General features: G+C 41.6%; 1 protein-coding gene across 22 annotated transcripts in view; it reads right to left on the bottom strand.

The window, feature by feature from the left end:
- GPCPD1 (glycerophosphocholine phosphodiesterase 1) overlaps positions 1 to 15,246 on the bottom strand; it is a 53,516-nt gene extending 38,270 nt beyond the window's left edge. For 4 of the 22 annotated variants that reach the window (XR_011430806.1, XR_011430807.1, XR_011430802.1 and 1 more), the window contains exons 1-4: positions 14,986 to 15,246; positions 9,615 to 9,691; positions 4,622 to 4,718; positions 265 to 349 (exon numbers count right to left, since the gene is read on the bottom strand). Coding sequence is in view for 12 of the 22 variants with exons in the window: in XM_023626150.2 (XP_023481918.1) it covers positions 265 to 349; positions 4,622 to 4,718; positions 9,615 to 9,663 (231 nt within the window). In the remaining 10 variants the exon portion in view is untranslated. Of the gene's footprint in view, positions 1 to 264; positions 350 to 2,220; positions 2,716 to 4,621; positions 4,719 to 9,614; positions 9,692 to 12,677; positions 12,904 to 13,989; positions 14,876 to 14,985 lie in introns of those variants that run through there. The other 18 variants (XR_011430809.1, XR_011430803.1, XM_070247230.1 and 15 more) reach the window with 14 other exon arrangements.
- Positions 15,247 to 15,620: the final 374 nt, after the last annotated feature.

Here is a 15,620-nt window from a genome sequence, read left to right as displayed (position 1 = left end):
TCATTGAAACCAATTTCATGATAAGAATATTGCAGAACATACTTACTATTGGTCTTTTAAAAAATTCCATTGCAGACACTGTCTGCCTCTGAGGTGGCCACTTCCTTGCTTTTTGGTACTAAAATGTTACTAACCTAGAGTTCTATTTTCCTTATTCAATCAAAACAAACTCATTTTACTTTTAATGTTTTCAAACCTAAGTTAGTTGCTTTTGAAAGAAGTGAGTTTACTAAAGAAACTGGAAACTAGATAAAGAAAACATACCTTTGGTTCTAAAAAGCACCCTTTGAAGTAGCGATACTGAACAGATACTCCTCTACTGAGTACAATGGTAGCTTTCCATAACATGCTGTGAGGAAAAAAAGTAAAGCAGCAGCATCAATATCAAACTGAAATGCACAAGGACTTCATAATTCATAAAACCCCTCAAGCAAGGTCTGTGACCAATACCAGTTATTTATTCATACACAAAATTTTCCTCGAGGCCTAATCTGCACCGGGGAATGGGAACGCAGTGATGAACAAGGCAGAAAGAGCTCCATCTTCAAGACCGCTTTCTTGTGTGGGAAGACAAGCTAATAACCACACAACATACACAGCAGAGCTATCTGACCTTTCTGATGCGATGGGAAGTTTTGGAGGAGTCTTCTGGAGTGGAAGCCTCAATGAGGAAGAACTATCTGAGCTGAGACCTAAGTGATGGCAAGGAACCAGCCATGCAAAGAGCCAAGAGAAGTATTCCAAACAGAAGCAGCAAGTAGCGCAAAAGTGGAAGCCAGAGTCAGAATCTTCTCTGACTTCACACTTAGCAAGGGATGTAACATGGCTGCTAAAGGCTTTGGGGCCAAGGCTGGCAAGTTACACTCAAGTTCCCAACTGTTCCTTGTTCTAACTGTCCTGTCCAGCCTCTGGCTATTCCCCTAGCCAAGCAATCAGTATCTTATTTGTTTCAACTCAGTGTCTTCCACTGAACTACGCTATTCTAACATATTCTAATGCTATTCTAAAGCTTAGACTCAAGAGTCAAAGAATTCACTAAAATTCATGATAACTGATTTTTAGCTGCAAATTATGGACCACTGGTATCCAAAATGTGGTCCCAGGACCATTATTACCAACTTGGAGCTCTTTAGCAATGCAAATTATCAGGCCACACCTAGACCTACTGAGTTAGAAACTCTGGGGGTGGGGCCCAGCAATCAGTAATTTAACAAGCTTCTAGGTGACTCTGATGATGAACACTTCAGTTTGAGAACCACTGTCATAGACCATTACCCAACATTAATTAAGCATGAATAGTTCAGTGATTCAGTGGCAGCTCCAAATGCTCTTCCATGATACTAGACAGCTAGCACTACTCCCCACCTGGCTCTGACAAAATAGGTTTTAGGGTGTTATTCTCACTCTGACTCAATCCTGGTTCCTAACAAAAGATCCAGAACTGGCTGTCACCCATGGTCCTAGCTTCAACAATCAGATTAACCTGGTATGCCCTGGCTCCACTCTGAGAGACTCTGATGTCACAGGCCTGGGCTGGAGTCTGATACAACCTCACGGGGCATCCAGATGTACTGTACGTGGCTGGTGGGGAATCACAGCTGCAAAGCAAGGACAGCAGAGGCTTGGCACATGTGCCCCTACTGCTTTTCCTTGATAAGCCTCAGAATCCTCTTCAACACAGGGCTCCAGATAGACTCTACTAACTCTGAGGTGAAACTTATTTCCCATCTCTGCTACCAAAAAAATGGTAAATTTCCAATACTATTTCATCTAGAAAACAGTCTAGCAGAGTATGTGAAACTGGCCCCAGATGTGCACAGAATTAGTGGGAAGCTTTGAAAAACACGCTGGGGCCTCTCTCTCATGCACTATTTCTCAGTCTCCAGCAGGAGAGTCTACTAGGCATGTGTATTTTTTTAAAGCGCTCATAAGTGATTCTAACGTGCACCCCTGGTTAAGAACCACTAAACGAAGAGATGCAGAGAGCAAAGCAACGAGTCTTTCTTAATCCACTTCTCTAAGCAAACGCAGCAAAGTTAAAAATGAAGCAGAAGTGTTCAGTGAGGTCAAGAATGAACAAAACCTGCTAAGATTTAAGAAAAAAGAGGAAGGAGGGGCAGTGAGATTTACTGCACTGCCTGATTTTGAATCGCCTTCATATCTTTCCCCAAAATACCATAAAATCTACAGGGGGGGCAAATAAAAGCAGAAATGACCCACATATTCTGCATTAGGAAACAATACCACAATCTTCAAATTATCTATAAGTAGAAAGAAAGATCCAACAGAGCTCTTGTCATCACAAGCCCATAGGTATGGAGAGGCTTCAGAGACTCGGTGAAAAAGAGGCACAGAGGACCCAGATGCAGAGCACACTGAAATCCCAAAGAAACACAATTCTAAAACACGAGAATGTTGACCAAGGGCAGATTTGTTTGCCTTTTGTCTCATCTACTTCCTTTCTCCTTGTGGAGCACTGTTTATCTGCCATATATGAATCAGGGATATTTCAGTGTACATCAGCAATGTAAAAGTGGCGGGCCCCTAAGGTCAAGTAGTTAAGTTTTATCTCATTCTGTTCACATCACTTTGACCAGGTTGGCTGAAATGGACTTCAGACAGGTGACAGGGCAGCTCAAGAGTTCAGAGCAGAGGTCTGTTTTAGGAACAAGTTCAGAAAGACATGAGGTTTCACTTCAGACAGGAGTGGCTGATCTGAAAATCAAGGAAAAGATAGCCATTTGAAGGGAATAAAAATCTCATTCCTCCATGATCCCACTATCATTTATCTATAGAACTTTACTTATAAAAAAAGATGAGAATTGGCTGAGAAAATGTGTCACACTAATGACAAATGTGCAAAAGGGAGTTCCATGAACGTTTCTTGTTGGTTTTCTTTTCCTTAGCCCACATCATGGCACAGTTTTGCTTGTCTTGTTGTCCTTGGCTTTGCCATCAGTACTCCTCAAACCATCTGCTGGGAAGGACCAGATTTTGTTTGCTTGCTTGTTTTACCTGACCCGTCCTGTGACCAACACTTCTGGCCCATGTACCCAGTTCAATGAGATGTGTCCACCATGACATGCATGGATATCCCACCAATGTCAAATTGCTATAAATATTTCTAAATGCTTCCTCTCAGTTTTTGTATTTCTCACATCATGCATGGAGAAAAAAGTTTTTTGTCTAGCACTGGTCCACAGCCATATGTGTAGCCATTTTTAGTAGCACTGTGCTACAGGAAAACAGAATTTGAGTTTAATAATCACCTAATCTGGTGTTTCTCGCTAGGGGCACTGCATGTATTTGTATACTATTCAGGATCTGAAGCTCTCCTTACTCCTGCCCCTCCCCACATACATCTTTTTTTTGAGGAAGATTAGCCCTGAGCTAACTCCTGCCAATTCTCCTCTTCTCGCTGAGCAAGACTGGCCCTGAGCTAACATCCGTGCCCATTTTCCTCTACGTTATATGTGGGACGCCTACCAAAACATGGCGTGCCAGGCAGTGCCATGTTCGCACCTGAGATCCAAATTGGCGAACCCCAGGCCACCAAAGCAGAACGTGCGCACTTAACCGCTGCACCACCAGGCCAACCCCCCCACATACATCTTGACAACCCATAACACTTCCAAATATCCCCAAGTGGAGCAGTACCACCTTTGCTGACATTCACTGATTCTATCCTACCCCTTTACCGAGTAGATGAGCTAACCGAGGCCTAGAGGTGTTCGATCTGCTCAAGATCACGGTTAACTGCAGAACTGAAATCGGCACCCAGATCCTCCTTTCCTCAGCACAATGCACCAACACATCCATGCTAAGTTTAGTGCTGTACTTAATGTCCGCAGTGAACTCACTTAACTACTTTAGCTAAGATATCTTAGAGTGTATTCCACTCTCTGCTACTTTTTTATTTTCACTCTCTGCTACTTTTATTTATTTATGTTTTTTAAAGATTGGCACCTGAGCTAACAACTGTTGCCAATCTTTTATTTTTTTTTCCTGCTTTTTCTCCCCAAATCCCCCAAGTACATAGTTGTATATTTTAGTTGTGGGTCCTTCTAGTTGTGGCATGTGGTACACCACCTCAACATGGCCTAATGAGCAGTGCCATGTCCACACCCAGGATCCAAACTGGCGAAACCCTGGGCCGCCGAAGCAGAGCACACGAACTTAACCACTAGGCCACGGGACAGGCCCCCTCTGCTACTTTTAATAAACACTATGTAGATCTCCAGAATATTATTTTATAGGCTAAAGCAAAAATAAGATCTTTTATTAAGAATATGTACTGAGAAGTCAAAAGATAATGCCTCAAAGTTGTTTTTTTCTTAAATGAGATATACCAATGTAAGCCTGTTATTTAGAAATACGTTGGTAAACACCAAAAGAACCAGCTAAGAGTTGAAAATGTGTGTGAGAGTTGGAAATTGAGGAAGACAGAAACTTGTTTCCCCACAACTAATTTTGTAAAACTATTTCACTCTTTACGCACATGTGTTAACTGTGATAAAAACTAAAACTAAAAGAAGAAAACTGTATCAAGTTATCTTAGAATCCCCCACACTTATAATCTGAGTGTCACAATGAGTCTGTAACCTGACATTCCCATGCTTACCTTTCACCTGTCTCATTCTCTGGAAGAAGAGCCACGGCATTTTGAGGCCTCCAGTTCCCCAAAGCATCACAGCTTCCACATATTGCAAAAACTTCTCCTGAGGAAACAGAACAACCAGTTACAGCGGGACAAGTAGGAGCGTTTCAGATTTTAGTTCTAGGAAGCAAGAAAAGAGCAGTCAATTGCATTAGTTCAGTTGGAAGCAGAGTCCCCTGTAGCAGAGATGGAGGAATCTCACTAGAGATGTGGGTTTGGACCCAGGTACCATACTTAGCCCCCGCGTTATTAACTTGACCCACTTTTACAGAGCTAAAGCTAGAGTAAGGAGGGATGTGGAGGGATGGACTTTTCTTCATTTGTTCAACTACTTATTGAACCAATAGCAAGCACCAAGAAGACAAAGTGATCAAACCACAGTCCCTGCCCTCAAGGCAGCTTCCAATTTAAAGGGGCAAAATGCTAAATGCGCATAAGTATTCTAGAGACATAGTAACTGATGTTTTCCAGGAACTCAAACAGGAGCTATTAATAAGCTAAAGATCAAGAAAATTATCATTGGGACAGAAGCAATATAACAACAACAAAAACAGTCCCCCAAACAAAGACTTATATAGTTAAAAACCTAGTATTCCCTAGTAAAATAATGACTATCATTTCATCTGAACACTTCTCATCAATAGACAAACCAACATATAAATGTCACCTACATTTGCTAAATTTTGTATATTTAGCAAGTCTACAACTTCTTGGATATAAGAATGCAGAAGTCTTTGACTTATATATCAACACATCCTGAATTACTATAATTAATATTCATAAAGAAAAAGATAACAAACTGAGCCCAAATGAACAAAGTTCAAGACAAACTTCTCCACATTCCGAGAGTGGCTTGCCTTCCAAGCTTTAGGCACTACTTTAGCAAGACTAGAATTATAGTTGGCTTTGGCCACCTGCATGAGCATTTTGTAAGCATGGACTGTCTAAAACTTAATCAAAATCCAAGTGTGGTAGTCATTCAGGAGCTTTCAGGGTTCTAAATACATGCGTGTGAAGCATAGGGTGATTATATAGACAAATTTCACGTCAAAATACTCACCAATCCTTTAAAGTAACCACATTTTTTTTGCAATAACTTGTTATCACTATGTTTTCTGATTTTAAAAAAAGGATAAACACTGTCACTATACAAGGCACAAATATTCATTCCCAAGGTGTTGCTATGCATATGTATAGCATATATTATGGCTCTCAGCTCAAAGTAGATTACCATAAAATCACTAATTTGGGCCCATTGTGGAGTCTCACTAAAACTTTTTCATGGAGTCAATTATTTCTTATCCACAAATAAAACAGCAGTTACTCTTTGCTCCAGAAAGAATATGTACCCCACAGGGAGGAGAGTGAAAGGGGTGACTGGGCACGTGTGTATGGTGACGCATGGTAATTAGTCTCTGGGTATTAAACACGATGTAGTATACATGGAAATTGAAATATAATGATGTACACCTTAAACTTATATAATGTTATAAACCAATGTTACCTCACTAAAAAAAATAAATATTAATTTTTTTAAAAAAGAACAGGTACCCCGAATGGAAAAAGTGAAACTTGGACAATGGGTGGTTCACTTTTCTCCTCTAAGTGCTCCTGTCTTTTAACAATTCCCTCCTGCAATGTTACTTTGTCTTCCTGCTGACTGCCTTTGAATATGGCTTCTATGAGGGAAAAAAGGGAAACTTCCTACTAGAACAAACAGATCTTTCTTTAATTGGCTTTTATTTATAAAAGATTATAAAGACTTGAATGATAACTAAACGGATGTGCAAATAGCACCCCCACATATTCTTTTGACTTGTTCCATCTAATGTCACCCCACTCTGCACTCCCTACTCTCTCCACATTTAGCAGAGAACACTTCCTCCTGCTTTGCTGAGGAAATCAAGGGGTGGAGGGAAGTCCCCCCTCACATCCCCTCCCTGTCTCTCTACCTCCTCTCCTTCCCACCTACAGATTCATCTACATTCACATCCACCATTATCTTCCCTCTGGTCCCTGAGAATGAGAGTTCCCCTTGTCAAGCTGACCGTTCTGTGGCTAATTGTGTGGTCAGCCCATTTGTCTGACATGGCCAGCTCCTTCTAGTTTAAATTGCCGGTGTACAACTCCCAAAAAGGGTACAATATAGTTGTGCAGTCTCCCATCCACAGAAGAGGCTGCACACTGGACTGGAGGTGAGCACCTGACCCAAGGGAGCCAACCCACCAGCTGACTAGCAATCTTCAATCTGCAGAATCTTGCCCAGACATGGAACTATTCCAGAGCATCTTGGCTAAGAATTTGAACTTGGATACACACACATTCTGTCAACTGCTGTGATGGCTGCTAGAACAAAGATGCTGCTGGATATAGAGTGAATCATTCGTTCATTCTTTGAACACATATTTACCCCTGCTCTGAGTCAAGCATTGTCCTGGGTGCAGAAATTCAGCATAAACAAGACAAAGTCCATGTTTTCACAGAGCTTACGATCTATCCACAAATAAAATTACTCAAATAATTCCATAAAGCCTGTAAGAGGTGCTCCAAAAAGTCTCAGAACCTTGAATTTCACAGGGACTCTAACCTAGTTGAATGTGGGAGGTGGAGCAATGGAGGGAGAAGGGCACAGAATCAGGCAGAGGAAACAATTTGAGTGAGTCCCAAAGGAGGGAAAGACTGCAGCAGATCTGAGGAATGGGCCAGTACAGCCAGAGTATATTTAACAAGGAGGTACATAACCCAGGTGTGATCCTGTTTCATTTTGCTTTTGATGAGAAAGACTGGCCCTGAGTTAACATCTGTGCCAGTCTTCCTCTATTTTGTATGTGGAATGCCACCACAGCATCACTTGGTGAGCGGAGTGTAGGTCTGCACCCAGGATCTGAACTAGTGAATCCAGCCACTGAAGCAAAGTGTGTGAACTTAACCACTATGCCACCAGGCCAGCCCTCAGGTGTGATACTGTTTTGATATGCTATTTTACACTAAAATTATTTCACACTGCTTTAGTAGACAGCAAAAAATACGATGAAGATAAAAAAAATATTTACAAGTAGGGGACAAAGTTATTTTAGGCAAATATTTCACCAACTTTTTGCACTAGCAAAACTTCCCTTTTTCTTTTGGTTTTTTTTGCTGAGGAAGATTTGCCCTAAACTAAGATCCGTTGCCAATCTTCCTCTTTTGTGCTTGAGGAAGATTTGCCCTGAGCTAACATCTGTGCCAGTCTTCCTCTATTTCATATGTCGGTTGCCACCACAGCATGGCTGCTGACAAGTGGTGTAGGTCTGTGTCTGGGAATCGAATCCAGGCCAGTGAAGCACACTGAACTTAACTACTAGGCCATGGGCCCAGTCCTCATTTTCACACTACTTAAAAATCATAGCCCAACTATCTCTGTCCTGTGCAAAATTAAATAAATTCACAGCTTTCTTGGAAGACACTATTAGGGAGGTATTTTTTTTCTTGAGTTTACTGTGCTCTAAGCATATTTCTGATATTGGGAAAGCTCTAAAAAAAATTTTCATCTAAAAATCAGGCCCACTCTAATAACAACTTCATATTTAAGTTACTCCAGATAAGAAAAATGCTCATTTAATTTAAAAAATTATTTTAAAAGTAAAACTTTACCATACATCTATGGACAGTTAATCTTTGACAAAGGAGCCAAGAACATACAATGGACAAAGGAAAGTTTCTTCAATATACAGCGTTGGGAAAATTGGACAGGTACGTGCAAAAGAATGAAAGTAGACCATTATCTTTCACCATACACAAAAATTAACTCTAAATGGATTAAAGATGTGAATCTAAGAACTGAAACTATAAAAAATCTAGAAGAAAATATAGGCAGTACACTCTCTGACATTGGTCTTAGCCATATCTTTTCAAATACCACGTCTTCTAGGATAACGGAAACTAAAGAAAAAGTTAACAAATGGAACAACATCAGACTAAAAAGCTTCTGCAAAGCAAAGGAAACCATGAACAAAATGGAAAGACAACCCACTAACTGGGAGGAAATATTTGCAAACCATTTATCAGACAAGGGGTTGATCTCCAAAGTATATAAAGAATTCACACAACTCAATAACAACAAAAAACAACCCAATCAAAAAATGGGCAGAAGATATGAAGAGACACTTTTCCAAGGAAGATATACTGACGGCCAACAGACACATGAAAAGATGCTCAACATCACTAATCATTAGGGAAATGCAAATCAAAACTACAATGAGATATCACCTTATACCAGTCAGAATGGCTATAATTACCAAGACAAAAAACAGTAAATGTTGGAGAGGATGTGGAGAAAAGGGAACACACATACACCACTGGTGGGAATGCAAACTGGTGCAGCCACTATGGAAAACAGTATGGAGATTCCTCAAAAAACTAAAAACAGAAATACCATATGACCCAGCTATCCCACTACTGGGTATCTACCCAAACAACTTGAAATCAACAATCCAAAGTAACATGTGCACCCCTATGTTCATTGCAGCACTATTCACAATAGCCAAGACATGGAAACAATCCAAATGCCCATCATCCAATGATTGGATAAAGAAAATGTGGTGTGTGTATACATATGTATACACACACACACACAATGGAATACTACTCAGCCCATAAAAAAAAGACAAAATCATCCCATTTGCAACAATATGGATGGACCTGGAGGGTATTATGCTAAGCAAATAAACCAGATGGAGAAAGACAAACACCATATGATTTCACCCACATGTGGAATATAAACAAACACATGGACAAAGAAAACAGTTCAGTCGTTACCGGGGGAGGGAGATGGGGGGAGGGCACAGGGAGTAAAGGGGAGCACTTGTGTGGTGACAGACAAAAAATACATACAACTGAAATTTCACAACTATGTAAATTATTATGAACTCAATAAAATAAATAAAATAAATAAAATAAAAGTAAAACTTTACAATACCTGGTAAAAGTGTTCCTCTTATTTCAAAGGTAACCTGAGAAGGTGTCATTCTGATAGATTTATTTTACAATGTCGTGCTAGGAAGAAAAAGAAAAGATGTCATTTACAGTACATGAAAATATCAGCTCCAGACAGCTACCACCAAGAAACAAGTTAAAAAGCAAAAAAAAACAAAAATGAATCTCAACTGTAGCAAAGATTTCAGAAACATTACATATAAAAAACCCAAAAACTACTATAGATAGAAAAAAGCTTGGCTCAAGAGAGGACTTCTACTTTAAAAAGAAGGTTTCAGGCCAGCCCAGTGGTGTAGTGGTTGGTTTCACACTTTCCGCTTCAGCAGCCAGGGGTCTGTGGGTTGATATCCCAGGTGCAGACCCATGCACCATTCATCAAGCCATGCTGTGGCAGCATCCCACATACAAAAACTAGAGGAATATTGGCACAGATGTTAGCTCAGATCCAATCTTCCTTACACACACAAAAAAGGTTTCAACTTTCATAACAAGAAAACACTCAAAGAACTTAAGCACCATCCACTGAAACAAACTAGCTGTGTTCTGCAACAGTTTGAGAATGTGCTTCTAAAGTAATGAAATGACTTAAAAAACCCTTCGCCCATAAATCACTCTTCCCGGATTTACTCTTAATTGACCACAGGACCATCACTACTCAGTTCTGTAGACTCGAATTGAGAGTCTCAACTCTGCAATCTATTACCAAATCCTGTGATTCTAATTGATCTTATATACATGCCTTTCTTTCTAAAGTTTGAACTTCACTCAAAACCCTAAGTCTTCTCCCTCTACTTTGGCTTCGAAATCTCTCCCTAATAACACATTTTATCAATTAGAATATTCTTCCTCATGTCCTCAGCTTAGAATCATTTTGGTTACTTGTAGAAATCTAAACCCCTAAGCCTGTGATGTCCTTGACCACTTATCCACATTTTCTCTCTAGCTGACTTTTCATTTCTTTCCTGTTTTTACCAGCCAAACCAACCTGTTTACCATCCCCTAATTTAAGTACCTAAGGGAAGATAGGAAATAAATTATTTTTAAAAATATACATTAAGGGGGCCGGCCCCATAGCTGAGTGGTTAAGTTCGCACGCCCCGCTTTGGCGGCCCCAGGTTTCGCCGGTGGGGAGCCTGGGCACGGACATGGCACCGCTCGTCAGACCACGTTGAGGCAGTGTCCCACATGCCACAACTAGAAGGACCCACAACTAAAATATACAACTATGTACTGGGGGGATTTGGGGAGAAAAAGCAGAAAAAAAGGAAAAAAGAAGAAAAAAAAGAAGATTGGCAACAGTTGTTAGCTCAGGTGCCAATCTTTAAAAAACATATATATATATACGTGTCAATTCTCAAGGTCATATAATTTAAATATAGAAAGAACACATACTCCACAAGAGGTTACATCATATTCTACATAACTTCTCCAATACCCCCAAAAAACTTTTGCATGCCAATCCACCAATGTTTTCAAAAGAATTCCAATCATGTCTTTACTCTGTATCATTTCCATTAATTTACCAACTTAAATTTTATTTGCATTCATACATTCATTTAAAAAAAATCCTAAAGTACTTTTCATAACTATTCATTCCTTTATTTCCTTCTGCTCCCTTCCCCTCCCATGAACATATGCACAACTCTACAAACGTCATTTAATGAAGACTAATACCCAGTTAACCACACTTCTGAGTCAAGGCAGATAGATCTATAGGAGGAGTTCTCACTGGAGGCAATTTTGCCCTCCAAGGGATAGTCGGCAATGTCAGGAGACATTTCCGTTGTCACAATTGGGGGCGAGGCTCCTGACATCTATGGAGTAGGGGCCAAAGGCGTTGCTAAACACCATACAATGCACAGAACAGCTCTCCACAAATAACTGTGCAGCTCCAAATATCAATCGGGCTGAGGCTGAGAAACCTGATCTGGAATATCTACCCACAGGGGGCTGCTATGAGGATCCAGAGTCCAGGCTCACTGTTAGCTCTAAACTACGTATCATCCCACTTACATCGATTATAAAATATAAACGTTGAATATATATATTAAGCAAGACCACCAGTCAATGTGGTTTCATGTCACTTGGATAAAGAATTCCCTATTTGGCAACTCTATCATTTCAGTTAGAAAACCCAAGACTGTACTGGAGAAAACCTGTCCTTGATCAAAATCACTTCTAAGACACCTTAATCTACTTTCTGTGTCTAAGAGTAAACATGATCTATTTAAAGTATATACATCCAGTTCTAGCACTGACAAATAAAGGTCTAAATCTAAAAATAGCTTTGGATTGTTACCCTCCCATTAACCTATCATTATCCAAACATCTTAATAGTTGTCTTTTAACAAGAGATCTGATATGAATCTGAGTATAACCCTAAGAGTACAAATATTTCGTCTAATAAGTAAAACGGTTCACTGAAGCATGGCAATCTTACATTTATCTATATTATATCAAGAGAAACCTTAAGGCTAGCAAAAAAGCTTGGCTTTTAGTTATTGAGTTAATTCTGAGACACAGCAAAAAGCCCCATCATCCAGCAAAACTGGTGAATAACCAGCTTCAGTTAATCTCAACCTATAGCTCATACTTTCACCCAGTGTTTACTGCCACAGTTCTCAACTAAGGACAATCTCGTCTACATAATTAATACTTGGTACTCAACTATTTGTTTGTCCATTTTAAAAAACTAACCAATTTTAGGGAAATCTGATGTAATTATTCCTATGTATTAACATCAACAGCTGGTATAAAACTAACTCTAAACTTCTACTGCATTAAATGGGAAACATAAATTTAATAAAAGGGAAATCAATTGATTAATAAAATCGAGGCGTTCATTCTTAAGGTTGCTTGAAAGAGCAGTACAGTAACTTGCCTGTAAACAGCTGCAGTAAATGTACTATACAAAGCTATATACGCAAGCACAAAAATATCCCCCTAAAACCTCCTCAGATGTCAACAAAGCATCACCTTCCCCAGATTGCCAAAAGTCACAGAATGTAGTTTAATTTCCACCACTCTCCCCCAATTTAATACATACCAATAAAAGCCTGCAGAGCTGCTCCTACAGCAGTCTACTTGATGGTGGAGAGAGGTCAAAATTCTGGTGCAAGATTGAAGCGCACAATTTTGGCACCCAGTTGCCACCAAACAGTAGTGACAAAACACTGTTGTGTTCTGCTGTAGAAGGCAAAATTTACATACCCAATACCACTTCCTCTTCTTCTAAAGAAGCAAAAAAAAATCCCAACTTGGGCAGGGGAGGTCTTCCAGACACACACAGAGCAAGAGTAAGATGAAAAATGCTAGTCATTTTTATGTATGTAAACTGACTGTATATGCAATTTAACCAACTCACCTATTACGTCATGTACAGGCTACGCTTCCTGAGACAGGTTTTTGGTTGTTTTATTTTTAAACATAAGCTCCATTTTTTGCTTTTTGAAGATAAATATTAAACAGCATGCTCATCTGAGATTTTCGAGTAGCATTTGACACTATTTTAACACTTTTTTAGACTCAAGCAATTAGCCAAAACATGACATTGTAATTTACACTTAAAAAATATTTCAGAGTTTACACTACCCGGTAAAACAAATTCTACTCTGTTCTTTTTGTGAAATAAATTATTCCAACACATGGCCTTACTGGTTTACCAAACTGGGGAACAAAAGCGAGATTTAAGCAAACCAAGGTACAGGAACATTTAGTTTAGAGCTAAATTGAAGTCATGGATATTTTTAGCCAAAATGGTTTTTTTCTGGCCAAAAAGAACATCTCTCACTGTTTTCCTTCAAATTTTTTCAAAGAAAACGGCTGTTTCCAACTCTCCTTGCTCTTTCCTAGCCTCCAACAGCTTTGATGCTCATAACCAGCTGTAAGAAAGGAATATATGAAATGCCTAAATTTTCCTGAGTTAATTTCTGTTCATCCTGCTGGAGGATCATTATGACCCCACTATGCTGACCCTAGTATATGTTAAGCCAATATTTTAATCAAACGTATACAGACACGATTGGGTTTTTATTAAGCAAGCATTTCTGGAGATTTCATTAAGCCAAGTTAATTCCTTGATCAATTTTTTAAACAATAAAGTAAAATTTTTCCAAATGTTTTCCATTTCATCTTATCTTGATATTATTTTCTTCTATTTTTCCTGGTTACGTTATACACAAAGATTTGATTCATCAACCTACTTTTTGTACATATCAAATTTTACTCTGCCACCGTGAGATTTCTTTGGTGGTCATTACTTCTCTAAGCCCAACTTTCCTAAGTCTTGCTGTGTCTACAATATTGGTTCTCCTTAGTTCTCAGGTCAAGAATGCAGTGGGCCCTCCATGCAGTTTTACCTGTTTGCTTTATCTTGTTACTTGTATCCAGAATGTTAGGAGTTAGAGAAAGGACTGATAGCTTGTATTTACTTCTTAGCTAAGTCACGACTGTCAGAAATGTAGCAAGACGGAGAAACATGAAAGGGTAGAGTAGTGAGCAGGGCTTGGGCAGAAAAAAAGGGAGGGCGGAGGGTGACGGCAGAAGATGAAGATCAGGTCCAAACATCCTGCTGGGTTCGATCAGTTCCTCTACGTTGGTGCTACCTCCGATTCGACAGCTGCCTCAAGGTGAAAGAGAATCTCTCCAATTTCATGCCTGATTTTCTTTATAACCGGCAGAGGTTATAAAGAGGGGGCTGATGAAGCACCCGTTTAAGGCTTTCTCCCAGAAGTCATCGAAGCAAACTGAAGAGCTTTGGAAAAAGTAGAGCTTTGGAGAGGAGGAGGCAGCTGTTTCAAAATTTTATCGAGGGCACTGATGTCTATTCCTGGAACCTTTTCCTAGGAGAGTAAGGCACTTGGGTTTCTTGGAATAACTGCATTATACAAGCATGCCCCAGACTACGTGGTTAGCAATTTCAGAAAATAAGCAGTTGTCAAAACACTATGAATTACTTATAGAGATGGAGAGCGGCGGCGGGCTCGGGGTACACAGACTTCAGCTGCCCGTGTGTATCTTTCGCGCTGCAACTCCGCGTCCTCGTGGTGGTCCCGCGCTCCGTGCACGCGGGCGTATCGAAAATACTTTACACATTTTTCAGAGGGGAGCCGCGGCAGCAGACAATAAGAGCCGAATCAATAGGTGCTCCCCACGGACTTACCGCAGCGAACGTCCAGGCCGCTGTCTCCCCGCCCGGCACTGCCCGCCCGGGCTGGGGTACCCTGCCCGGCCCTCCGCCCCGCCGCCGGGCCCGCCCGCCCGCCGCGTCCCCCGGCCGCGCCGCCCTGACAGCTCGGACCCACGTGAGCGGCCGCCGAGGCCCCCGCAGCTGGCGCCAGGCCCGCCCGCCTCACCTGCCGGGGCCGCGGGTCCGCGCCGCCGCCGCGCCCGAGAGCGAGGGCCGCGGGCCGAGGTGCCAGGAGCCCGCCGTCGCGCCTCGCCAGCGCTCCCCACGGCGGCCCGCGGCGGCGCCGAGCAGCAGGAAGCGGCTCCGCTCAAACCGGTTTCAGCTGCTCCAGACCAAACCGCCAGGCCAGCCCGCGGGGCGGGGCCGGAGGGCGGCGGGGCGGGGCCTGACGTCACGCCCGGCGCCGTCCCGGCCAATCGGCGGCCGCGCGCAGGGGGCGGCCCAGCGCGTCCTGGAGAGGGACCGCGTCGGAGGCAGGAGCGGCCGCGCATCTCCTGGGGTCCCGCGGTCCGGTCCGCGTTCCCCGCTGTCCCGCAGCCGCAGCGGGCGGCGGCGCCCGGGACACCTGGCATGGGGTCACAGACGCGTCCCTGAGTCCGTAATGACACCTTAGGACAACCAAGTGTGCAGGCTGGAACTGCAATTCTGAATCACGTTTTTTCCCATTCGAAAATGAGGGAAATTAGCAGGCCTAATGTTTGCTGGAAACTTTCTTTCGTTTAGAAAACAAGGAGCACGCTTGGACAAGCTCTTTAAAGTTGGAAACGAGGATTAAGTGATCTAAGATGGTTGAGAGGTTAT

The sequence above is a fragment of the Equus caballus genome, chromosome 22 (genome assembly GCF_041296265.1).
Source record: "Equus caballus isolate H_3958 breed thoroughbred chromosome 22, TB-T2T, whole genome shotgun sequence".
NCBI classification, from domain to species: Eukaryota; Metazoa; Chordata; class Mammalia; order Perissodactyla; family Equidae; genus Equus; species Equus caballus.
This window is presented reverse-complemented; position numbering and strand designations above follow the sequence as displayed.